Source organism: Aythya fuligula, chromosome 1, assembly GCF_009819795.1.
Source record: "Aythya fuligula isolate bAytFul2 chromosome 1, bAytFul2.pri, whole genome shotgun sequence".
NCBI classification, from domain to species: domain Eukaryota; kingdom Metazoa; phylum Chordata; class Aves; order Anseriformes; family Anatidae; genus Aythya; species Aythya fuligula.
In genome coordinates, this window is record NC_045559.1 from 89,747,466 (window position 1) to 89,774,969 (window position 27,504).

The window sequence follows — 27,504 nt, forward strand, 5'->3', positions numbered from 1 at the left end:
CAAAGTAAGTCTTTTCTCAAGGTTCATATGCACACCTGGTCTAAAGCAGAACCTCATCTACATCAGCCATTAAAAAAAAAACTAAATTCCCTTTCGCTAAAAGGAAGCCTGAGCAGAATCTAACCATGTACTCACATAACAGGATGTCAGCTACTCAAATTCCCAGCTTTCCTTTCCCCTGTAATCTTCAGCTCTCAAGATCATACCTCTGCAGGTGATGGAAGCAATCAGAGATAAGGCTCGTTCCTTCCATGTCTCCTCCTCTTTTCTTAAAGGTTCAAGTGAGAGATGACAGGGAGTCAGTTATTATTAATTCTTTCCTAGATTCAGAGTAATCACAAATAAGTATAGAAAACACTGCTGCAGAGAACACTTTCATCAAAACCTGTTCTTATACATCTCAGAGAGAAGTACTTGAAGGTAATATTTATTTTTTTTCAGTTTACAGGTGATACATCATTTACAAAAAATTACAGACAATGCATCCTTTCAGTGCAGTTTCAAACTAGTTCAAGAACAGGCAAGAGTCTGTGATGATTTGGAATGCTAGTATTTGACAGCACATGCTTTTTTCCCTTAATTGATTTGGTGGGGGCAGGAATGGGGTAAGGTAGGGTGAAGAGGAGAAAATGCCAATGTAGATAAGGCCATGCGAATAAAAACTCCTCAGGAAAATAGGACACATCAGTCAGCCTGGCATATTTTTGTTCTCGGGTAACTGATGCAGAGATTGGAAGTTCCAGAAGACATTTGACACTTGTTACGTGCAATACCCTTAGCAGCTGCAAGTACTTTCAACTCTATACCAACACTACAATTTCAGATCTCCCTACTATGCTAGCTAAAATAAAAGGATTCAATCTCCGTGTCTACTGCTTACCATTTTCATTCTCAATTTATTTCCTGGGAGAAATGATGGTCAAGCTGAAAATACAAGCTGCTGCTACGTAGCGTCACAAGTAGAAAACAAGACAGTTTGATCACAGGTTGGTTCATTTCTTTAGGAGGTGAAAAACATTAGAAAAATCAGCACAAGGAAATCTATGATTTTAAGATGGGAAGAAGCCCAAATCAGTGTATGGTGAATTAAGCAACATCAGTTAAGAATTTGCGTGAAGTTTATCCAGCCACATCAGTCCAGGGAGAGGCACAATGGACTGCCTTCAATACCAAAAAGATCAACCCAAAGCAGCAGAGAAGCCCTCTGTGAAGTTCCTAGTTAAAGGAAGACTGTTTATACCAGTATTCAATAACTTGCCAATGTGCTACGTGCAGACCAGTTGCTTCCTTTCTACACTATCTGTAATCTTGGGCAATCCAGGGCCTGAACAACAAGGAAACCAATAAAGATTCTAATCCATTATTTGAAGTTTTAGCCTATGCTTTGTTCTTTATCTCACTTAATCCTGCAGAGGGCTATTACAAGGACTAGATCAAAACACAGAAGTCTCTAGAGAATGAAGAAGAGAATTTAGACAGTCTATTAACTGTTACATTTCAGCAACAGACAGAGATTACAAAGATTATACGCAAGCATGACCTTACCTTGGCAGCTCTACTCCCAGCAGTGCTTTCTGTTCTTGAAAGTCTCTCAGAACCTTCCAGAACAATTTCCTGTGACATTCAAGTAAGGACTGCTGCATGAGAACATGGCCTTTCTTCCAGTAAAATCCACACTGAAGCAGCATCACCTAACCTCTCTCCCCCAACAACCTTAGTACTAGCTCTCCTACACAGTACACTAGGGCTTTTTCCAGGGTGAGGATAAGAACTATCAAATTAATTCCCTAATAGCTGCCACAGGACCGTTTCTAAGTAGTTATGCAGAGGGTGGGAAGGGCTTTAAGGGAAGATTGTGCATGCTTGCATATATTTACAGGATTCTCTTCACAGCTACTGACTTTAAAAAAAATCCCTATTATTAAACAGTTTGTAAATTATTTTTTTTCCTTTTGCAAAATTAAAATCAACCCTCAAGGATTAATTGCATATAAAAGAGAAATCTATTTTACAGCACTGACTAATATTACCTTTAAAATCAACAAGGGAAAAAAAAAAACAAAAACATGCTGTAATATTGTTTGGTAAAGCAAAAATTGCCCACAACGTAATCACCCAAAATGAACCAATGTAAAGTTTTTATTTGCATGGCCAAAATATCTTCCAGTTGTTCCCCTGCAACATTATTTCCCTTAACACACCTTAAGGTCTTTTTTTGCTGCAGAAGGAACAAGATGCAACACTGCATACTTCCTTGAACAACCACTCCCACAACACCTAAACATTTAACGGATGTAGCAAATGACAACACCACGAACGGGAAAAAACTAAGTTCCACCATTCAACATGGTTTGCAACAGCATCTTTAGGGCTGAAGTGGGCAACTTCACTTTAGAAGGTCATTTCCTCCTCTTGTTTTATGTTTTTTTGTTGTTTTTACAGTGTCGGTGGTTTCAATCCATACTTCTTTGCAACTTCTGTCTGGGCATAGGCAGCATCACAGAGTGAGTAGAGGTGGGCCATCTCCATTTCGGATTTGGCCAGGTTGATAGCTTTGTTGAACATTTCAATGGCTTTATCTAGATTACCCCTGAAATAAAGCAAAACATCGTCCAATGAATACCAACAAATCAATCTTTGCACCTCTGCAGCACTTTTTTTAAACCCAAACAGTAGGTTTGGGTGTATAGGTCAGTTTTCTCAGTACAAATGGTCCATTAAGATATGTTTAAGGACAACACTAGATACACGTTGAGCCCAATAAGGTTCAATGAAGTTATTTTAAATCCAGAAGGGATATATTTAAACACCCATACACTCATCTACATGTTGTCCAGTACAAAGGTGGCTGAATCATAAAGCAGAATTATGCCATAGATAAAAGGAAGGCTTTCCCTTCCCTACGAGTTACAGAACAGCAGTCATGACAACAGCTAAGAGTTGGCCTCCCACCGCACCAGGGAGATCATCTTAGGAAAGGTTTAAGATCCATGGGGACATCTAAAGGTCTGCTGTAATTTCAAAAGTAACTTAGAATTCTTAACACTGTACTTCAATTACCTTTGCACTTCAATCGTTCCCATGGTTTCATATGCAAAATCACATTTGTTATCAATTTCAATGGCCTTGCTTATGAGTTCTAAACCTTTGTCTAAATCTTGCTTCCACTGAAGCTGAAGTAAACTGCAAAGGAAAGATAAAATTTTGAACAGACACATACTCCCCAAAACCCAGATCAAGTAAGCACAAAAAGATCCCAAATGGTTTAAGGGTGGGACATGGTAGACTTTAGGATGAGGCTATGGTATGAGTCAGATACACTTCAAGCAAATGATCAATTAGGAACAAACACTAATGAAAATTTACTGAGGCTAGAGTCTTATTTACTGTTTAGACATCAAGAGAAATTGTAGAAATGCATTTAGCAGCACTAAGCTATTTTTGCAAAGTTACTTCTCCTGGGTAAACTTCCAAGCACCTACCTTCCATTTGCATTCATTCACCAGAACTCAATACTTACCCTTTATGAACATATGTTGTGGCATTGTCTGGCTCGAGATCAATGCATTTATCATACATTTCATCAGCCTTGCCAAACTGCTGTTGATCAGTTAGTGCCTGCATCAAAAGAGAAACCTGTATATCAATATGCAGCCAGGACATGCACCCTGTGCTAGGTTGATTCTAATTGAAATGATATTGATGATGTAAGATCGGATATAGCTCTCTCACCAGAGAGTAGGCCAAGCACACCAGTTACCACAATTAAGTTTCAAAATCAAGGCTTTTTAGAAGAAAGCCGCTAGGTTTTAGGTGCAAAAATTACTGATCACAGGACCATCTGTAATGGCAGATCCCCGAGTAACAAGTTAAGAATACTGCAAGTAAAAAAACCCACCACATACATAAAAACCCACCACATACACCAAGTGCAACTCTCAACTTCTTCTTTTTTAAATGTTTCTGCTTCAGTTTTTTTGTCTGATCAAAAGGAATCAAAAGAAAACATTCCATATTGCTTCCCGACTTTGAAACAGAACATCTGATTCTACTGATGGAGAATCTCCATCCTTTGTTGGATGTGAGGGGAAACACAGTGACATGAGATGAGGAAAAGGCTGAAGTACTTAATGTCTTCTTTGCCTCAGTCTTTAGCAGCAAGATCAGCTGTTCTCCAGGCACCCATTCCCCTGAGCTGGTAGATAGAGACAGGGAGCAAAATGAAGCCCTCAAAATCTGCACGAAAATGGCTAACAACCTGCTAAAACACTTAAGATGTATGCAAGTCTCTGGGGGCCTGATGGGATCTATCCAAGTGCACTGAGGGAGCTAGAAGAAGTGCTCACTTTCCATCATTTATCAGCAGTCCTGCCTATCAGGGGAGGTCCCAGTCAACTGGCAGCTAGCAAATGTGACGCCCACCTACAGGAAGTGCGGGATGGAGGATCTGGGAAACTACAGGCTGTCAGTCTGACCTTGGTGCCAGGGAAGCTCGTGGAGCAGATTATCTCAAGTGCCATCACGCAGCACCTACAGGGCAACCAGGCCCAGTCAGCATGGGTTTATCAAAGGCAGGTTCTGCTTGATGAACCTGATCTCTTTCTACAACAAGGCAATATGCTCACTGGATGAGGAAAAGTGTGGATGTGGTCTATGCAGACTTCAGTAAGGCTTTTGACACTATTTCCAAAAGCATTCTCCTGTAGAAACTGGCAGCTCATGGCTTGGATGGGTGCACGTTTCATTGGGTAAAAACTGGCTGAGTGACCAGGCCCAAAGAGTTGTGGTGAATGGAGTTAAATCCAGCTTAAGTTGCGCAGGGGAGGTTTAGGCTGGATATTAGGAGAAATTTCTTCACTGAAAGGGTTGTGAAGTATTGGAACAGGCTGCCCAGGGAAGTGCTTGAGTCACCATCCCTGGAGGTCTTCAAAAAACATGTAGATGTAGAACTGAGTGAGTGGCATGGTTTAATGGTGGGCTTGGCAGTGGACTAGATGATCTTAGAGGTCTTCTCCAACCTAAACGATTCTATAATTCTACTAGAATTAGCAACACATTTTCTTAAAGAAGAAATGGCATTCTCTGTTACATATGTATTTTAAACATCTGTACTAAACTTGACCAGAGAATGTCATTTGTCAGAATCAAACCATTACTTTAATTCCACAGATTTGACTCCCAAATCGCATACACACTCCCTGATGTTGCAACATTTATTAAGGAACAGTAAAATGCAGGTACCTGAGCATAGAGAGCATAGCCTTCAGCACACTTTGGAAACTTTTTAATGACATCTTCAAAGCCTTTCATGGCTACCTGCACAGGCAAAGGATTATTTCCTGTATAGGCTTGGCGATACTATTCGAGAAAAAAAAAAGAAAAGGCAAAATTAAACAAGAAAAGAAAAATATGGCTCTTTAGACCTACCCATTTCCCCAGCATGTGTCATAATAATTACAAGTTCCAGAAGGTGACACCCTACCCGACCTGGTTTTAGGACCCAAACATGTGTTTTAAGTCCTTGGTAGAGTAGGCTAGTAGAGAAAAAAGGATGACAGAGAGGGAAGCCATAAGGCCTGAGAGTTACCAAAAGCCTCCCTCCATTTCAAAAGCCTAGAAAATCCCAGGCTCAGAACTGTTCCTTGCTCACATGCAAAGTTTTCCACAGGAGGTTCCTGCATACAGAGCCACTGCAGTAGCTTGAAATAAGTTTGTTTTCAATTTCTTGAGGATGTATATTTTACACAACGTTAAAATTGATTTAAATGAAGCTTTGTGTCATATAATTAGAGTGAAAATTTGTGCTCCTCTACCACGTAACAGGAAAGATGACCTACTGTTAAATAATGAGCACTGCAAAATAATAGTAAACCCATGCTCCAAATGAAGCATCTCTTGTTGCATTATTTCTCTACCTTATTACTAGAAGAGATTGAGATGTTTGTTGCAATACTCTTCCATGAAATGGGAAGACAGCAGAGAAACAAGGTATGTTTTCAACATCTCTTTAAAAACAAAGAGCACACAGACAAAGCCAGCAAGTTACCTACCAGTGCAAAACATTTCTGTGCTTGAGCCAAGGCAGAATCGGGTCGTAATCGGATACATTCATCAAAGTCTTCCACAGCCTCCTCAATTTGGTCAAGCAGGATTTTCAGCTAACCAGAATGAAAGAAAATCCTATTTCTGCATTTAATCTGTGCTTCAAACACTTAAGTGATAATTCGGTTAGCATCAGTTACTCGTATTGTCCACAATTCAGTTTTAGAAGTATCTAGAAACTTACAAAATCCACAACTAAAAAAGAAAATCACTGCCATAAAACAACAGATCTACTATTAAAACTTCAGTTTCATACATAAAAAGGCAGCATCCATATGTAGGAATTGAGGATGTTTGCAATTTAGAGAATACTGGGTTTCCATTATTGCTTCAGCTTAACGTACAGTCTCCAAAACTATGTCGTATTTTCTCAAGTCACTTTGCCTTACTGTAGTTAATGCCTATGGACTATTTGGATGTTGAAACATTCTGGCTCTCCCAACTGGCATTTCAGGTTTTTTTGTTTGTTTGTTTGTTTTTTTTAGGACAGTCTAATTCTTCCACAAAAATGGAACTTACTTTGCCATCTTACTTTACTGTGAAGTTACTTTAAAATACTCATTTTCAGTCTGCAGAAAACTTTCATCCCCCTTAATTAATAAATAACACTGTTCTTATTTCTGAGCACTAAAGAGATCTAATAAATTCATGGAGAGAGGCACTTGATCTGTGCAAGTCTTCCCTACAAAATACAACTTAGCATATCTCCATATGGCAACGTCTCCTTTTCCTTCCAGCACTTTTCATATTACAGCCCAGTGGAAGCAGGCCTCTTCAGGCCTACGAATTACTAAAGGACACAGCAGCATCACAAGTGGGAGAGGGATGAGCTGAACAGACGCCTGTTTAGGCTGCAGATTGTGAGTTAGCAGGAACACACGGTTCTATTTTCTGTCACGTAGTTTCCTCCTATGTAGATACTGCTCTGTAAATGTATATAAGCCTTAATACTTTTAAATTAGAGTTCCTATTGACAGAGGGCTGAACCTTTGTCACTCTGCAATGTCTCCGATAGCAACAGAAATTTGCTGTTTCTGCCTGACCTGAACCTGAAAATTTCACCGTGTATTTATTCCTCAGCAATTCCAAAGGAGGACTTCCCCTGTTTCTGCCACAAACGGTATAAACTGTTGTACCGTGCTTTACTTTTATTTTAGCATACACTGAAACTTTCTTGTATAGGGACAAAATCTCTGATGTTTCTTACTTGTCCTCGATGGTGGTAAACATCTGCATTTTGAGGATCGATATCAGCAGCCATGTTAAAGTCTTGAGTGGACAGTGCGGGTTGCTGCTGCTGCATATACATACTTCCTCGTTTGATCAGAGCATTAGCTCGGAGCTGTAAAAAGACAAGTTCAAAGAAGTATTAGCCACTTCAATATGTCTCCCAATTCAGGACTTTGTTATAATTACACTAAATTTTTCATTTGGCTACTTTCCCCTATTGACATATGGTATTCTAAGCATGAATAAATTTCATATGAAGTCTAAATCAGTTGATTCCCTTGCCTAATTTCAAATGTTTGAAATTATGCTTTCATCTGTGTGGATCTTCACCCCCCACCCAAATTCTTTAGAAGACAGTTTCCCTACACATACAAATACACAAGTATTTTAGCAACCATTAAATATGCAAGTGCAGTTAATGTTTTCCCTCTTATTTATGAACTGATTTTTCAGATTCCATAAGCCTCTAATTGATTCAACTTTCTCTGTTCTTTCATTTTTATGACTTAGCACAGATGCTTGATATACACAATCCTTTGAAAAAATTATTTTACAAAACAGTAAAAGAAAATAGACCATTTCCATTAAAGTACCTCAAAATTTGGAAAAAAAAAACATCTCTGAACTATACTTATCATCTAACTTAACATAAACATAATAATGATAAACATAAGTTTATCATCTAACTTACATGTTTTCTCAACCCACACTACAGTCCATCTGTGACAAATTCTTACCTTCACATTTGCATCTTCCATGCTGATGACCTGATCTAGGTCTGGTTTGGCAGCATTTGCATTGCCAATAAGTAAGTAGAAAGTAGCTCGCAGAAGCAATGCTTCTGCCATGTATTTTCCCTTTGCTTCAATTTCTTTTGTGCTCTCACTGATAATTTTGTCATAGTTCTCTTCTTCCATATATTGTTTTGCTCTCAAATAGCCAGAGCTGTAAATGATGTAAGAACAGTTGTATTCACTGAACATTGTATTTGCAATTAAGGCTTTTCTTTAAAACTTAACAAACACTAACTTTTTGCTATACTGAGCTACAACACTAGCATTGCAATTAAAGTTGCAAATATTCCTCAACAGAACCATCACTGACTGAAAAAAAAAAAATAGACATGCATGCCCAAATAACATTGGAAAGAAATAAGGTGTTATGTTTTGTTTTGTTTTTCACCTCTTGAACTTAGTTTCATTTGAATGATTTGGATGTTTTCCATGATTTCAATGTCCCTTGCATGTTTTTCACATTAAGGACAGCAATAATCTCTGCTTTAAAACAAAAGGGGTGGGATGGTATTCCAGTTCACAAAAATTAAATATTGCACCAAGCAATGTGCAGATTGCATGTGGAAGAAAGGATTTCAGATCAAAAATTGCTGATAGTACTGCCTTGTTCTCAGCTAAATGTCCTGGATTCAGTGAAGACTAACTTGCTTTCTTCCTTGGAAGCTCTTCTTCAACATAAAACATTTCTTTTGCCAGGAGTATCATTCAGCACTCTCTAATCCTTCCATCTCATAAGCCATACCATAGTACTGTAGCAAATAGTCGGCCTATTGTCCAATCTTGTACTTTATTCACTTTGCTTAGTGGATTAAAGCCACCTACAGATTGGAACCAGTCAGTCAGTCTTAATAAAAGTTTCCTTTGTAATACTGATATATTATTTATTCTGTAATATTTTAAGAAGTATTTTTTCTTTATTGATTTTGTCATTAAATTTATTATTATTCAAAATAATGTAAATCATATGTTTACATTATTACCACATGATATCTCATGGCAAGTACTGTAAAACCGCAATTTGCACTGAACAGAACGTGAAAACCACTAAAAACTTAATTCCAACACCAAATAATCCCTAACTGTACTGTATACTCACTTTTCTTTTACTTCGGAAGCCTCTCCTTCCTTATCCTTATCTTCATCTGATTTCTCACCCTTAAGCAAAGGTTGGGAGATGATATCATCTGTGAAAGAACTGAAGTAGGATTTAATGAACTGTGGTGAGGGCATCAGAGGCTCACGATTCTGAAAGAGAAAAGTAATTTCAAGTCATTAGATAGTAAAATCAGATAGTAAATGTGGAAATGGATAAACATGATTATAAAAAAAATAATCAGGAAATAACCAAGTTATGACTTTACACTATTTCATTTGATTGTTTGTTATTTTTGACATTTAGGGATTATTTAAGCTTCAGATCAAAATTTAACATGCATCACAAGCGGAAATCAAGTGAATATATTTAAGAGTAAAAAAAAGAAAAAAGGCATCTTTCTACATGTATGGCCAGAAATAAGGACTCTTACAACATCGTAACACATTCCAGTGTGTGTGCACATAAATCTTGTGAAAAATGAAAGCTGGTAATTTAAGCATAAGCCTAAATTCAATTAGATTCAGAATGGCAATTTGCCTAAGAGAAGCTGCTATCATTGCAATGAAGACTAGTGAGACAATATCGTAACTCCTGAGCTTGGCCCAGACACCAAACATTTTCCTTGAAGCGTGAGAAGTAACAACTTTCAAGTGTAAAATCCTTTGTACAACCATAAAAAGTTTCTTGCACAAGAGAATTACAATTCAATCTTTCCTGCAAAAGAAGTCCGAACACACTCTTCCCAATTTCACTATGAAGTTCTATCATAATACTGCCTGTATGAAGCACACTTATTCTATGGTGCTTACCATACTAAAAGCATGATTCATTTTTTGTTACCTCGATGCCACACAATTATGTAAGTTTCTACAGGAAAGAAAATCAGCTTCTCAAAACAACTGTGCATTTCAGTACTTAAACCACAGTCACAAATAACAAGCACGCATGTTTTAATACCTGTCCCAACATTTTGTAAACCCAGAGTAACTTAAAATGTCTGTTCCTGGCTATCTCTATACTTCCACAACTCTCGCTGCTGGCAGTTTCCCAACATTTATGCAAAGAAATCTGAGTGCCCAAATAGAAAAATACAAGTATGAGCACCTAATTACAGAAATTGAACAGAAACAGACAACGACTGTCACAAATAATCTGTAGTAGTTAGGAGATAAAGGCATATTTCTCAAGATGAATCAGGAAGCCTGTCCGCAAATAAAAAGACAAAACTTCACCCTGCATCATTTTTTCTTATGTTTGTTGTTTTGTTTTTTGGTTGGTTGGTTTTAAACAGTATTATTTTGCCACTTTTTAAAACCCATGAATTCCACTGTCAACATGTTTTTTCCTGCATGAAATTTCTATTTATAAAGCTATGAATAACCTAGGGGTGAAAACCCTATCAGCCTTCTCACTTCAAGCTAGTCATCATATAACAAACACAATCTTTTTCACACATTTATAAACCTTCTTATCTCAACACACAGAACTCCACCTGATATACAAATGAACGTTTGACTACTACAGCGATAACATATGCTGCTTCCATTATATTGCTAGCCCAGAAAAGCCCCAAGTAAGGCAACACATCAACTTTGGGTCTCCTAAATGTCATAATAAATTTGAGTATTAAAGGGAAACAATCTGATTGGCGAGAAACAGGCTTTTCTTCCCTACAGAGGTTTCAAAAAGTTTGGCTAGGTCCCAAATGAAAACAACAGAAGTAAAACACTAGTTCTGTAATAATAATAATAATCATCATCATCATCAAAAGCATTTATGTCAATTTTTACACTTCAGCAGACAGTGACTGACTTACAACAGCTGACAGAATGCCAACAATCAACATTTAAACAGTCCAGTGAAATCAGAATTTCTAAGCAGTATCACAAGCCCTACCTTGTACTTCTCTTTGGCCTTTTCTTTTCCAAGGAGTTTGAGAACTTTATCAGCTAATAACATACTTTGCTGGTTTTGGAAGGCTTCTAAAATGCAGACTGCAGTGACATCTAGGAAACACCATTAAAAAAAAGATTAAAGGCAAATTGCGATAGTCACTGGAATACATAAAAGCGTGCCACAATAGCAATGAGTTACTCTCAAACTAACACACATCCTATAATTGATAAAAGCTTCAATTTCCTGTTTGTTGTATTTACCATGTTTTCCAAGACATAAATTGGTATTCAAAATGATCTCGTGTTAAAAGGACTTCATGACAGTGAATGAAAGCAATTAACCTTTATTTTTTTATCTTCATGTCTTCATCTAAAGACAAATGCACTTAGATGAACAGTAAAAATTCATACCTCCAGCAGCGACTTTCAACATTTTAAAGCTTTGATAGTTATTAAGCGGATAGTAGTTATGTTTGTGTTACCTGCACATAAAAAGTCCTAACACGTTTTATTTAAACTCCAGTGACATCAATGGAGAAGCAGCAAAATCTAGGAGAAGGCTTCAAATATCATTCCCATGAAGTCATTGTAAGGTTATTAAAGTGAAGATGAGCAGTTTGGACCTGAAATTCAAACACCATCCAATACTCTGGATTTTTACTCTAGTTTCTGTAATCCTACATTGCTACACATAGCAATTCCCTACAACTCTGGCATGGTCAAGAAAAACAGGAGTCCCTGGAAAACACAATACAACCAGAAAGAGCATGAAAGAGTATATGGCAGCAGTACCATATTCTACCACCTTAAGTGCCTGGCAGAAATGCTTTACTCACTGCAGGCAGCTGTAAACTAGTGCCCAGGCTTCGGTAAGGCAGCTACATCTTCCCATATTATGCTTCTATGGATCACTGGAGGGAGTTTTTACTGGTGGTGGTGGCAAATTTTTGTTTTGCTTTTGCTTTTCCTCCATTACATGGACATACCCTACTTCCAAGGATTTTATTGCCTACACATGGTTGGCAGGTAAACACAGTATTTTATTAGAAAACAGCTGCAATCCAGAGGAAAGGAAAAAAGCACATAGAATTTTCAGATATGAAACATATTACAAAATAAAGTCAAATACAAGTTGAAAACAATTGCTATGAGCATCACCACTTAACATCAAAAGGGAGTTACATTTAAAAATTGGCATGGCACTTAGAGATGGCCATTTGATTGCTCCTGAGGTTTTTATCCCCTGTCCGTTTATTTCAACTTCATAAGGTTTAGGTATTAGTACAGGACTCTGGATGTGCAGCTGTTCTGCAGCAAGCACTTGGCAGATCCAGTAAATATTCTATGGATTCTTCTGTAGCCCACGAGTGATTGCAAAGGACTAGATTGAATGACCTAAGCCATACATTTCTAGTTATGATGGTCCAACGGGATAGGAAGGCATCTTGCCAGAAGATAAATAAAATTATATTTATTTTCTACTTCAGCAGATCTAATTCTTCGCTATTTTTACACCTAATGAAACTAATTTGATCTTTAACAGTGAAATTGCCAGTCATCAGAACTCTACCTTGTTTTCTGTCCTTATTTGATAATGAGCATTAGCACTGCTGAAAATTCATTTGCCTTTTAATCTTGCATCAGCAGAATAGTATTTACAGGGATTTGACACAGTAGGTTCTGCCAAATACATAGTGTTAATATGAAAAAGGATTTTTATTTAAATCTGTTCCAATATTCATAACTGTTATTCATCAGAAAGAAATGCTACTGGAACTGCCTTCCCTTTAACACCTGTCAAATGCATTAAATGACCGTAACACTCTTGTTCCTGACCATACATCTCCACTTGTAAAAACACCTTAGGTTTTGGAAGACTACTTTTTCTCTAAAACAAATAGAGAAGAATCTTTAGTACTGCATGGAACTAGAATGATTGCTGTCCAGGTTATCTACTCAGCATTTTAAATGAATTCTGCTTTACCATGTAAGGAGCTTCCTGGAAAGAGAAAACGCTGATTGGCTACAGTAAGAAGAATTTCTCAACAGCTACTTCAGATCTAAGCTGATGACAGCTTGAAAAGCAGAAAAGGTTTCTTCTTACATAGAAGAAAATGTATTTGCAGTAGCTATGAATGGCATTTAACAAATAATTATGTATTACTCTAGTTACAAAAAGTAAAAAACTACAGAAATGTTATCATCTCCGATGTGCCAAGAGACACTCACCTTCTAAACATTCCTTCTTATTGTCTAGTTTCTCGTGAGCCTTTGCACGTCTGAAGAGAGCTTTTACATATTTAGGATTAAGCTCAACAGCCTTTGTACAGTCTTGTGCCACTTCTGTCCATTTTTGCTGTGGGTGGAAAAACAACATGATGAAAGAAGCCCTACTCAGCTGCGTGATAATAGCTTTCCACTACCAACTCCAGGGTCATGCCCACCTAACAGTAGCTGCAGTTCCCAGGGCTCTGGTTCTACCTGCTTGCTTCTATTTCTTTAAGTTTCTCAGTAAGAAACTGCCAGGCGCCACTGGAAGCCACCTGCACCAGAAGAGCCACAAAACAGAAAAGGAATTCCTACAGAAAAACGAAACCAGACAGTTTTTGTACAAAGCATACGGGAGAAGATAATGAGTTGATGCAAAGATATTTGCAGGAGGTAATGTTGGGACTGAAAGACTGGTACACAAAAAATAGAAGACAGACGAAATTATAATGAAAACCAACAAACAAGTTTATCTAAGTGCTGAAACTGTTAATTTGGTGGTGTTCTATTTTTCTTCTTATAATTGCTATTTCAATTCACTACACTGTTACCATAAAGGAATGATAAATGATCATGTAGGAACAGAACTGGTCAAGGCTATTAAAAACTAAAATCCATTTATCTGAAAAAATAGTGATTGAAATAGACTTTTCTAATAACTGGAAAAGAGGAACCATATTTTTTATGCATTCATTAATTACAGCATGAATTAGTGTTATAAGCTGTACTTGTTTAGACTAGAACTGTTCTATCCCTCCTTTTTCAAGGCTCAATTTCTTGAATCAGTCTCTCACTTGATACCTCAGACTACATGAAGCCAATTTTTCCATTCAGCTCACCAACTTTGCCACAGAAGCCAGTATTGCGGCAATTTACCACTAATGATACAGTAACACAAAAAAATACAAGCTGACTTCTAAAACTAACATCATGTATGCACAGCTACCAAGTAAATGTTACTTCCACATGTGCAAAACTTAGGTCTTAGGCTTTAGTAGGAGTTCTGTGATTTTTTTTTTTTAATTTTTGAAGCAGCAACCCTTTGGCTTTTTGCTCAACAGTTAAAGCAACACTCTTGCAAAGATAAACTAAACTAACGTGTACAAGAAAGTTGTTTCAAAGGATAAGAAATTAAAACCTTATCTTACAAGAGAGAGGCACTTAAGAATTATGTTAGACAGATAAAATGAACTCAGTTAACAGAAAATAGCTTTAGTTACATGTGGAAAAGCGTGATGAACTACTGAAAAATAGCTGCAAGCTGTAGTATCTTGTGAAGCAGCCCATATCAACATCTGAGATCTTTCAGACAAAAATGACAATATACATAACTTAAAATTCAACTTTTTAGAACAAACTTATAATTACATCTTACCAGTTGTTCGTAGGCAGCAGCTCTGTTTTGATAGAAGGTAGACAGATCAAGGTTTTTCTCAGGAGGGCACAGGCTGATAGCCTCAGTATAGCACTGAATAGCTTGCTCGTATTTTCCTGCTTTAAAAAATTTGTTTCCTCTGTTCTTGGCCGCTTGAGCTCTATCAAGAGGGCTCTGAAAAAGAAAGTGATAGATCAGTTCAAATGGGAAAAGCTTCACTGCTCACAAGCAATGCACTTAAGGGCTCATCTTCAAAGACATAAAAAAGAGCTGAGCGGTAAGCTGTAGACCGGACTTCGGAAAATCTCCCCCCTTCTATTTCCTGAGAAAAAAAAATATTTTCTTTTGCAAGTGTACGAGAGAGCAGACAAGCTTCTGAAAAGATTCACTACAATGGTATTAAACAATGCAGTAACTTCTCTTTGGAAAGCTAGGCAGGTTTTAATCTCGGATGAAAGGTGATCAGAAGAACCAAGGAGATCTCTCACTGATATTGAAATAGTAATTTCTCCAAAGACTAAATGCACAAAGTAAACATAGCTTTCAAAGCAATTCAAGTAGGAAAAGTTTCCTACTGAGACACATACAGCCTGTAAGTAAAGAGTTGACTCAGAAGAATATGAACTAAATAAGGGAAATTCTTTGTAGACAGACTTACTGAGCAAGATGAATAAAACCTGTAGGGAAAAGCCAAGCTGCTTTGCCTTCCGTGTATGAGGCTAATTAACTTCACAGCCACCTCCCTTACAGCTTCACACATCCTGCTCATCCATCCACTGATAGAAAGCATTGAACCATCATGGTCTATCATTCTTAGTAGAGGAAGGAAAACTGCTAACTGGTCTGTGACCTTGCTAAATGAATCTTTAAGTTCTGTGCTGCTCGCTGAACATCTGCACGTGTGAAGAATCAGAATTGTCACATGTGCATGTAACTCCTAGATTTACAGACCAGTTATTGAACGTGGTTTATGAGAAATCAGATGTAAAAAGCCTCTCTTTAATCAAAGGGCTGTGACTCACATTCAAGACCTATGGAGCTGCTAAAGATCTGTAGTGGGTTTACGTGGCAAGGTTTTGGTAGCAGGGGGCCATAGGGGTGGTTTCTGTGAGAAAGATCTAGAAGCTGCCCCATGTTTGGGAAGGGCCCCATCGTTTTCCAGATCCGAGCCAATAAGCGATGTTGTTTGCGCCTCCGTGAGAGCATATTTAAGACAGGGAAAAAACGCTGCGCCACACAGCAGCCGGGAGAGTCAAAGGAGTGAGAGAACAGCTTTGCACCAAGGTCAGTGTAGAAGGAGGGGGAGAGGTGCTCCAGGCGCCGGAGCAGAAGCCCCTGCGGCCTGTGGTGGGGACCATGGTGAAGCAGGATGTCCCCCTGCAGCCCATGGAGTACCACGGTGGAGCAGGGTTCCACGCTGCAGCCCGTGGAAGAGACCACGGTGGAGCAGGTGGCCCTGCACCGACGGAGGCTGCCGCCTGTGGAAGACCCCTGCCGGAGCAGATTCCGGGCCGGACCTGTAGCCCGTGGAGAGGAGACCATGCAGGAGCAGGTGATCTGGCAGGAGCTGCTGCCCGTAGGGGAGCCAGATTGGAGCAGTTTTCTCCTGAGGGATGGACCCCGTGGTACGGACCCATATCTGGAGCAGTTCTGGATGAGCTGCTGCCTGTGGGAAGCCCACGCCGGATCAGTTCATCAAGGACTGCATCCCGTGGGTGGGACCCCACAGCACAGGGGACGAGAGTGACCGAGAAGGAGCGGCAGAGAAGAAGTGCTGTAGACTGACCATAACCCCCATTCCCTGTTCCCCTGCGCCGCTCGGGGGGAGGAGGTGGAAAAGGGGTGGATGGGGGGGAAGGTGCTTTTGGTTTTTTTTTCCTTTGTTTTCTCACTTCTCTCGCTTGTTAGTTGTAGGCAATAAATCTTACTATCTCCTTATGCCGAGTCTGTTTTGCCCGTTACAATAATTATTGCGTGATTTTCTCGTCCTTATCTCAATCCTTGAGCCCTTTTCACATATTTTCTCCCCATTCCTCTTTGAGGAGGGGGAGTGAGAGAGCGGCTGTGGTGGAGCTCGGCTGCCCACTCGAGCGGAACCACGACAAGATCCTACCACCCATCTTCTCAAGTTCTCTTCCTTTCACAGTCTAGCTTCAGTGATCATCACTTTGGGGGCTGCTCCTGCTGAACTACCAGACTGAAATGAACAAAGGTATGAACATGCGTGCTGTTCTACTGACCTCTCTGAGGAAGGAAAGTGTAAAACTGATAGCAGTAATGCCTGGAGCAATAGCTGCAGGGTTCACTACATCTCACCTGTTGAATCACACACACACACACACACACAAAGATCAGCTAGGATTGCTAGGTTAGAGGTTGGACTAGGTGATCCTGGAGGTCTCTTCCAACCTAAATGATTCAGTGATTTGCTTGCAATCATAAATGCTCTTTTTTGACAACACTTCTATCTCTTCTTTGACTACACTGGTGTCTCCTCTCCTTTCTCATTCACTGCCAGCATATATCCAAACATATCCAGCTATACCCAAACAACTTTAAGACAAACTTCAAAATGTCTTTTCAACAACCTGCTTTCCTTCATGCCTGCTTGTTACATGCCAGTCTGATCATTTTTAGTATCTAACTCATTTTTAAAACACAAAACCTGGGGGGACTAGAAATAGCTCTACAGGCCCCTCTTCTAAGGCTTGGTTTCCAATCATGGCATGAGAGAATCAGATAATGGGTGCCAGATTTAGGTTCCTACATAAAAATAGACGTTCAAATGGAATACAATTACCCTACAGGCATTCTCCTGAAGAGAGGCTTACCAGTGAAACCATATAAGGGAGAATATTTCTTAAATATCCCTACTGCCAGCAAAGCTCTTCGGTCAGACCTCACCAGTCACCGGCCTTATAGCAAAGCCATCTCTATCATCTCCATTGTTCACAGAACAAAATAATCTGCATTGCTCTCAAGATTTTTGTTTTAATGATTTAAGTTCAAACTGATAAAAAGATCAGCTTCACCCCTTTTTGTATATGGTATTTAATGGCATGGATACAGACCAGAACCAGTGAGCAAAAACTTTTAGGGAGAGCCAAGTAACTGCGTATTTGATAAATTGTTACTTCAAAACTCAACCCAAATCTGAAGGGAAGGTTTTACTTCCCATTTACTTCAAGTATGTTACAAACTTGGCTCCTTCTACAACACCACTTGCTCCTCTTTTAACTAATACACGTAACAGGCAAAATTAAATGCATGAAAGTCAGCTTGAATTTTTCCTTCTGCGTTTCTACATCAAACCATGACAGAAACATCTTTGTGAAATACCCTACAAAGTTCAGTGCTGTTCCAAGTCACTTGGTACCAAAAGGAAAAACATACAGGATACCTGGGCCATGCTGTAATATCCAGACCTGTGGTCCCGGTCAGAAGCAATGCCAACGTGAGAAGGAAATCAACTCTGTTTTTCTTATGCTGTCTTAAACAAGACTCCTAACTCTTGAATGGTTTTATCTCTGCAATCTTTGTCACACTATTCTGCTACAGTCCTCTACATGCATGCAATACACCCTTTCTGAATGGCTGTTGTGTTAAGTGCAAAGGCCAATACAGTTCTGCATCATGAATAAACCCACTCTGATAAAGGCTTATATGAAAAACGTTGCTTAGCATCGCATCCCCGTGAAAAACAAATCCCATGCAGACCGTATGAAGTGTGCATTAAAAATAAGAAAATGGTGTATTTGCATCTCAAAGTTGCTTATAAAGCGCAATGCCAAGTTTTAATGTCAACTCTCTTTTTTTAAATAACGATGCTAATGAAATTTATTTTCTCACCAATTATATCACTCATTTGCAATAGAAAAAATAGCAGAAAATAGTGGATTCATTTATAGGTTTGGTATACCTATCAAAGTCATGGAACAAGTCATGGAACAAAATTTTGCCTAGATATGTGCCTGGGAGGAAAAAAAAAAACAAAACACAACATTTCTTTTATTTCAGTTTTGTGAAACGTAAAGAGTTCTTATAATCAGTAAAATCAGCTTCTTTTGTTCAAAGAAGCTTAATAATTTGTAAGTTACATTACAGTATAGTATTACGGTAAGTTACATATACAGTGTTAACCTGATGAAGCCCAAAAACCGCTGAAAACCTAAATGCCACGCTTCTCTTCATTTGCTTTGGGTGTTGTTATTTTTTTTGGATATTACAAATTATCACTTCATATGCACAAGTAAGAAGATGAAAGTTACTAACAAATGATCGGTTTTTGAAAGCTTGTCAAGCCTCAGATTTAACACTGAAGAACTTTTTCCAACTTTTTTAAGCTGCTGCTTGTCAGCCTTTCAGTCCTTCTTCTCAATTGCTACATTGAAGGCTTGCACAAATAAGAAAGTGATCATGCAAGCAAAGTTCATGGCACCTCACCAGAAGTAAACAGAAAAAAACCACCTCCCTCAGTTTTCTTGCACACATAACAATTCTAGATGTTATTTTCCAATAGACTGAAAGTATTTTTGGACTTTTTTCTTTTTGAAGGCAACAGTTCTATCTTCCAATTTCACTGCTTCTACTCAGCTGATCATGACAACTGCAGTTACTGCAGTAACATTCTGTGTGACACACTGCACATCATTTGTCCCTAAAATGAAGGGCCATGCAGACCAAGAACTTCCTTTCACTAGAAGATGACAACCTGAGGGCTCAGTGCAACAAGCAAACCAGCTCAATAAAATGAACAGAAGTTCATAATCAATTGACTGCCAAGGCAACATAAATAAATACAGCACTGAAACACGCCACAGGTTTTTCTGACTACTTGAGCACAAAAGGAAGGGCTTCTTGAAGTTCTCTGTCTTGCTTTGCTTTGGATTAATTCTGATAAGCGTTCACCAAAGAGTTGTTGTGCTGTATGATGGCATTCCAGTACAGTTTTAAAGACTAGTTTACTTGTCTGCATTTAAGTACAATCTACAACAGCCTTTATCCTCCAAAGAGCAGCTTTAGTTCCTCACAAGAAAGATTTCTTTCTAATCCCAACTTAACAAGGAGGGAATTCTATTTCGTTCCCACCAATGACAACAGTGACACTCTATGGCAGACATCCCATGGAAGGACAGAAGATACACTTCCAGGGCACAAATACTGTATCAGCAAGGAGATTCTGACACTTGCACTGCAGATGCTGGGAATGCAGGAACTTCTGTATTTACACTGCAAAACCAGAGGACATCACCCCTACCTGAAGCCAGCAGAGCAGAAAGAGCCTTCTATTAAAGAAGTCTGTTTTCCATGCTTTCTTCAATAAAGGAGCCTGGGATATCATGGCATCCAGTTCTGATTATGTATTTGCAGAGGAAAAAAAAAAGAAAAAAGAAACACAACACCCTTTGATTCCATCTTTAATGCCCACAGGGGGATTTTATTTTTTCTTTTATTTTAACTTTTCTTTAAAACCATGTTCACGTTGAGAGCTCATTTCCTACAGATGGAACTGTTTTTATTACGTAAAACCTGAACAGTCCGGCTCTGTTCTGACTGGTTGGTTGGTCAGAGCAAACCAGCAAGTGTTAAAAAAACCCATCTATCATCACAAGAGTCTTGCGTATTTTACAGATGCCAAAACAAAGGCAGCAATTTCAGCAACTTTCGCTAACACTTCTCTACGGTTCAATTTTTTCTTTTTCTTTTTTTAATATTTAGACCCAGTTGTCAAACAGATGTTTGACATAGCCAAACCAAAACTATAATAAATATTTTCTATCATAGCTGAAAGTAGGATGATTTTTGACATGCATCATGGTTTACTCTATCCTGACACTCACCATTTATGCCTCTACAATGGTTATACTACAATATACTCAATAGATTCCTTTCAGTGAAGATACATGCTTTTTTCTAATCTTGACAACATTTCAAAATTTGTTAGCAACTCAGAAGTTACCTGAAAAAATAGTATCTCAGTATTTCGGACTGCTTTTAGCAGCTGTTCACTAATAAGTCTTGAAACCTAGACTTTAAGCCAAAGAACACTTGTATATTTGAGAAGCACTCAATGATCTAGGCAACTAAATGAGCAGATTCCTAACTTTCTAGACACCAGATAGCACAGGCAAAAATTTGTTAACTATTACTTTAACCTCAGCAAACGTGCTCTCTGCACAAAATGTTCTGAAACTGCACGCAAACAGCCGCCACTTCACAGGGACAGGCTGGCAGCTGCAAGAATAAGGAGCAGTAACCTCCAGCAACGCCAGCATGGTCAAAGCAGAAGTTTAGAATCTTGTCTTTGAGGGACATTGTTTTTTAAAGCAAAACAAGAAATTTGCTGCCAGCCAACGACAGCAGCGATTCACACCAGAAACACGAGCAGCGAGTTCCAGCATTTTCTTTTGACTGAAAAGGATTTGCACAAGCCCTAGGCTGACAGATGACACGGAGGGGGACTATCGCTTCCGACAATATTCATTTGCTAGCTTCCAAAGATGCCCTAGAGGTCTAGACCACTTTCTTCCTCTCCAAATGAGAGGACCAAGAGGCCCTTTTGATAAGATCAGGCATCAAAAAAGTGTTATTTTCACTAGTACAGAATAACCCTTTTTTTTTTCTTTTTTTTTTGACTAACATTCACCTCAAGTCTTATCTTGGACCTACACTGAAAAGCATTAACTGAGTATAAATGGTTTTAAGACACTCCTTAGCACTAAAGCCACCAGGAGAAGAACTATTTCCACAAGTTTTAGATAGAAATTCAGAGCACAAGCAAGGATGTGTTATAAATAATTAAGCCCAAGTTTACAGTACAATTTGTCAGTGTTCTTCAGCAGTCACCTTCCTTTCAAACGAGCGTCATCCACGCCTACCATGAATAAGTGAGCTGCACAAGCTGCCAAGAGTCTAGCAATTGTTCTACCACTTTCACACACATATCTAAGAGTTTTCCACACCTGTCCACTCCAGCTGACATGGAACATAGAATTTACAGCAGGTTGATGAGATTTATTATGCAACAGGTGCACAATACAACAGAAATGACGTTTTATGTATTTTGCTTGGATTAATTCAGAATAAGTGCCAACATAAACACACGTAGACAAAGAATTCCAACTCTTTCAAGCAGTGATTTAACACCTCTGCACCGAGATAGGTAACATTCAGCAAATGCTATTAAAATAGATGCTGGAAAGAAGCCACACCAGCTGGCTGCTGATCCTGAAAACGTGACATCGCACAAGCCAGTGAGTTCGGCCACGCTCACCCACCACTACGCTCAAGCGAGTACACCCAGCTCAGAGGAAAATGTTGAGCAAGGAAGTGCACAACAGCAAAGCCCTGCCATAGACCAAACCAGCTTTGTCTGCAGTACGCAGTGCCAGAGAATCAACTGAACAGTCGGCTCAATGCTTCCTGGAATGCCACAGCCACAGGGTTAGCCCAGCAACTTGATGCAACAGTTAATGGGGGAGATTCGGACTAGGACAGACTTGCTTAAGGAAATGATCTTAAGGAGAAAAAAAACAACGCAGAAGCATCCAATGCATTACCTCACTGGCTAACCACTGTTTGCTCCTCTCATACAAGGAGGGCATAAACTTGCTAAATTACCATGGAAAAAGTAAAAAACACAATCGAATCAACTGGGTACAAACTAACATAATAAATTCAAAGCAGTTTAATTCTCCAACATGTTTAAGTTATACCAATATTCACCGCAAACTAGAGAGCATACAAAAAGCAATTGTTGTCACTGTGTGGCTAAAACACATTCCACTCAAACAATAAGAAATGACAACAACTTCTGTAATGAACAGACACAGTATGACTTCACGACCTTTATCAGGACATCCACAGATACATTTTTAATCATAATTGGTACAAGAATGCCAGTTCACTATATCGTTAAGGAGCTGTGCTTACAAAAGAAGCAATCTCAGGAGTAGTTTGGCTTTTCGTGACCTAACACCTGTGCTAAGGGCTTCTGCCAACACAATGTCAGTCGCAGTCAGCCAGTACATCTATGCCAGGAGACTCCTCTAGTGCAGATACAGCCTGGGGGAAAATGTGAGGCCTCTGCAGCAGCTAAAAGAAAAGCTTGAACTGAATGCAAAATAGTAAGAAGCCTGAATAAATAACAAAGAAGATTTTAGACCCTGGAAATTTTTAAAGAAAAAAAAAAATCCAGATCATGTCTTCAGAAACAGTGAATAGAGCAGCTCAAATGCATGCAAGAGCTAATATAATGAGACGCGCAGAAAACTCGGAAGTAATGGTTAGATCCTATGTTAAAAACATAAGTAAAAGACTAGCTGCCTGACACATAAACACAGCTACTGGTAGCCCATCCATTATTGACCATTACTGTGTTTTCTAGAAGATCTCCCAGTTGTGTTTAAGTTGTGAAATGAATTACTGGCTCTTAACCACCACGCAGATTTGCATTTGAAATCTGACTGAGTTTAAAAAATTCACCTCATCATAGTAGAAAGGCAGAGCACTACAGCGAAGGTAGTCAACAAGAAAAGCATCTGCAAAGGTTGTGTTTCGAATCAAGGGTCTTATCAATAATATCTATAGCTACCAAAAAAAAAACGTATGGAAACATGATGTCTACACAACATCTCATCTTTGGATATGAGGAACAGGAAGTCAGTCCTTCCCAGACACGTAAAGGGATGCTGCAACCACGTTAATTCCTCTATAGCAACCATACTTAGACCAGCTACTCTATTGTCTCATATAATCTGGCAAATCTGATCCCATCTTCTACTGCTTTGCCAAGTAATTTCCATCACTACAGTATGCAACAACACTTTTCAAGGAATTCTGGATCATACCATTCAACCATATACTTACTCTTAGATGCACAGTCCACCAGTAATTTATCTTAGGGAGTGATCTGAAAGTGCTAGACACAAAACGTTTTAAATCAAGTGCTATATAAAAGCTACTTCTTGCTTCAAGTTCAGCTACAGAATGACCGTAAACCACTCAATTGCAAATACTGCAATCCAGAAATACATCCAAGAAATCCAGAGCTAGCAACAGCAAAGTCACTGCAGCTAGATAAAGGGCATGAGCAGCCTGCAACCCAGAGCTCACGTGTAGCAAGTGCAACACCATAAAGGTGACAGATGTTGTTTGCAGCCACCAGGCAAAGCTACCACAGCAAACAAAGTTCGATTTCATCCTCCCTGTGCTGCTTGCCCAGAACTGCTGTCCATGAACTAACAACAAATCACTGCCTCCAGGTCCAGCATAGGTTTTGCAGCTCACTGCAGTTCCAGCAATGCCTGAGGGTATCTGTGATTCAGTAGCTATGAAGTTGCCACATTCCTCACCACTCCCATGCCTGTTCCTACCACCGCCTGCATGCTCACTTGCATAACATTAATCTTGCTAAAACCTACCATCCCGTATCTCCCAAACAGTTATTTTTTTAATCCCGATTACTTCAGACAAAAAGTTTAAACTGTTGTCTGACAGACAGCTGGAGGCAGTCTAAGCAGCATAAAAGAATGAGAGAAGGAAATGCAGGAATACCTCAATGGGATTTTGTTATCATAGCCAACATGGCTTAAAGCTGGTTCCAGTAAGCCAAGTTTAAGACTAGGTTCAGTACACCACTATAAACATTGGGAAAAACCCCACATACTTCATCACAATTAAAATAATACCGATTGCGCTCCTCATCCAACCAGTCTGCCAAGCCTAACACTTTACGTGTGCCTGTCAGTGGTAAGCTCACCTCAGCAGCACAACATGACAGTCGCTGCAGGTGTGCAGAAAGTGCACGTTTGAGGTATTTTTCCACAGATGGATATTGAAGAGAATCAGGGACCTGATCTGGACTTTGGTTTTCCATGTTGCCCTTCACGTTTTGTAGAGACGGCTTCACCTGGAAGTTCTCAGGAAGGTCATTTATAGCAGGATAAACCTAAGACTGGAAAGTGTCCCTATTTAGGCAAAGTCTGTTGTGAAGTTTCAGCTGCTTTAATGATACAGGCTTTGCGTTTTCATGGCAGACGTTTTATTTTTAAAGGACTCTGACCGTGTCTTCTCCACAGAAGGCCATTTCTCAGCAGCATCGCTGAGCCCTGACTCACGATGCTCAGTTTCAGCCTCACCTGGCTGAGGCACGCTTCCCGGCGGGATGCTTTCAGCCACTTTTCAAGCCCGAGCACACTTTAACTGCTGGCAGCAAACCCAGGACAAGGGACGCGATTAGGGGGCTGCCCCCCGAGCTCGGGCAGCGCCTGCAGGCTCCCGAGGCCCCGCGTACCCCCCACCCCATTCCCCATCCCCCATCCCCTCTCTCACCGTCTCCTGGTGGCCGGGCCCATCGGGCTGCCCTCCCCCTCCTCCTCCTCCTCCGCAGGCTCCGGGCGCGGGGCTCGCCCGCCCCTCGGGGGTCTTCCTCTCGCTCGCCCCCTTGCCGCCGCGGCGTGCCGCCCGCCGCCCCCAGAGGTACAGCGCGCCGGCCCCCAGCAGCATGGGCGCCCCCAGCACCAGCGCCAGCTGCCAGCGGGACAGCCCCGAGCCGCCGCCGCCGCCGCCGCCCGCCGCCTCCACGGGCTTCGAGGCGGCCATGACGCGCTCGCACGGCCGGCGGGGAGGGCCGGGGTCAGCGGACACCCGGAGCAGGCCGGGAGAGCGCGGGGCACCCCGCACTTCCGCGCCGCTCCCCGCCGCACCGCCGCCTGCCGGCACGGAGGAGCCCGGTCCCCACGCAGTGGGGCTCTGGGTTTGGTTTTCGTCAAGTTTGTGGGGAGAGTCAGTCGTGAGAAGCATGAAGTGAACAGTACTGGGAGTGTAGTTGTGTGGTGTGCCCACACGTGGCCATGCCAGCCTAACATCCCTGTCAGGAAGGGAGAACTCTCATTTCCATCTCCACTTATCTATCTCCACAGCACTCAGTCAATAAAGAACATCCGTCTTTGGCCCTCTTTTCTACTCAGCTTACACCAGTCACTTCATACTTACAAATTTCCTAATAGGCAGGAAGGAAATCTGAATGTAAGCGCAGCTACATACTGCTATGAAGAGGGGGGGAAACACGCTGAAGAGAAAAACAACAGTAATGTTGCAAAGCAAACACTTCAGAAGCCCAATCAAAATCTGCCAAGGTGAATTTGTTGTTGCCTTGAGTGCTGCTGACACTCGCACCTTGACATCCTGACCTCCTAACCGCTACAGGTTTTGCTAGTGCAACTGTAGAGAGTGCAGCTTCTTTCATTTTCTGCTCTTTCCATCTCTTATGGAGCCCTGATAATTTGCCCAGTTTAACCTGCTGTTCTGTCCCTTCATGAGCTTCGGCCCTGCTGGACTCTTGAGTCAATATGCATTGGTGCCTGGTAATAAACAGCTGGAGCCGTATCTCCTTTAATGTATGCATTATCACTCTATGAGTAAGCATATTTTGGCAAAACTGTGGGACTCTCCTGCCTTTCCTTGTCACCTGTCTCAGTATGGCCAAAGTACTTCCCAGTTCATAAAATCCTTTCTAGAATTCCAGGATTCTAGGATTCATTAAGGTTGGAAAGGCCCTCCAAGATCATCTGGTCCAACCATTCCCCTACCACCAATATCACCCACTAGACCATGTCCCTAAGCACCAGGTCCAACCTTTCCTTAAACATCCCCAGGGACGGTGACTCGACCACCTCCTTGGGCAACCCATTCCAATGCCTGACTGCTCTTTCTGAGAAGAAATGTCTCCTTGTTTCCAAGCTAAACCTCCCCTGGCACAACTTGAGGCCATTCCCTCTAGTCCTATCACTAGTTACCTGTGAGGAGAGGCCGACCCCAAGCCCCCCACACCTTCCTTTCAGGTAGTTGCAGAGAGCAGTTAGGTCTCCTCTGAGCCTTCTCTTCTCCAGACTAAACACCCCCAGTTCCCTCAGCTGCTCCTCACAGGACTTGTGCTCCAGGCCCTGCACCAACTTCATAGCCCTTCTCTGGGCATGTTCCAGGGCCTTGATGTCCTTCTTATAGTGAGGGGCCCAAAACTGAACACAGTACTCAAGGTGCGGCCTCACCAGAACAGAATACAAAGGGATGATCACCTCCCTGGTCCTGCTGGCCATACTATTTCTGATACAAGTCAGAATGCTGTTGGCCTTCTCGGCTGCCTGGGCACACTGCTGGCTCCTGTTCAGAATGCCAGTTCACATGGCAGATGAGAAGAATCTTAAGCCATGCAATACAAGTGACATATCTACAGGCTGATAGCTTCCTGCTGGGATGGCCTAAATTCTACCCATGTGATACTTATGATGAAACATAGGCCTTCAGATATACCTTGTCTGTACAGATTGCTAGTCTTAAAGCCTCCAGATAAATCTAGGCTCTCAGAATGTGGCCTGGAGTATTCCCCATCTGGAGAATCAGCCTACATATCCTTCACATCCACGCAGCCTTTTTATTGCTTCAGGTGTACTTTTACTGTGCTGTTTTGCAGGTATTCCTATCACTCCTGTCCATCTGTGTCTCAACCATAACAGGTAAATCTCCTGCTGCAGGTTTAGTTGAATCTTCAAGCTCTGATGTGCAACTTCTGAGGACATGCTGTCTGTACACCCGCGTGCTCCATGCTCTCATGCTACTCACAGTCTCATCTGCCCCAAACACGGTAAAATTCACGTAGGTATACATCACCAATCAGTTCCATCACCTGTATCAGAACTAAGAGTCCTACATGAGAGTATAGTACTGCGAGAATCTAAGTCTCAC

At 40.6% G+C, this 27,504-nt stretch overlaps 1 protein-coding gene across 1 annotated transcript; it reads right to left on the reverse strand.

Moving 5' to 3' along the window:
* Positions 1 to 411: 411 nt before the first annotated feature.
* Positions 412 to 25,563, reverse strand: TOMM70 (translocase of outer mitochondrial membrane 70). The gene is made up of 12 exons (XM_032193475.1): positions 25,093 to 25,563; positions 14,761 to 14,934; positions 13,347 to 13,473; positions 11,119 to 11,228; positions 9,223 to 9,371; positions 8,070 to 8,277; positions 7,310 to 7,444; positions 6,051 to 6,158; positions 5,242 to 5,358; positions 3,521 to 3,618; positions 3,061 to 3,183; positions 412 to 2,590 (listed from the first exon to the last, which is right to left on the reverse strand). Exons 1-12 carry the CDS (start codon positions 25,561 to 25,563, stop codon positions 2,437 to 2,439), a joined length of 1,974 nt encoding a protein of 657 aa, XP_032049366.1. The 3' UTR covers positions 412 to 2,436.
* Between the last annotated feature and the right edge of the window lie 1,941 nt (positions 25,564 to 27,504).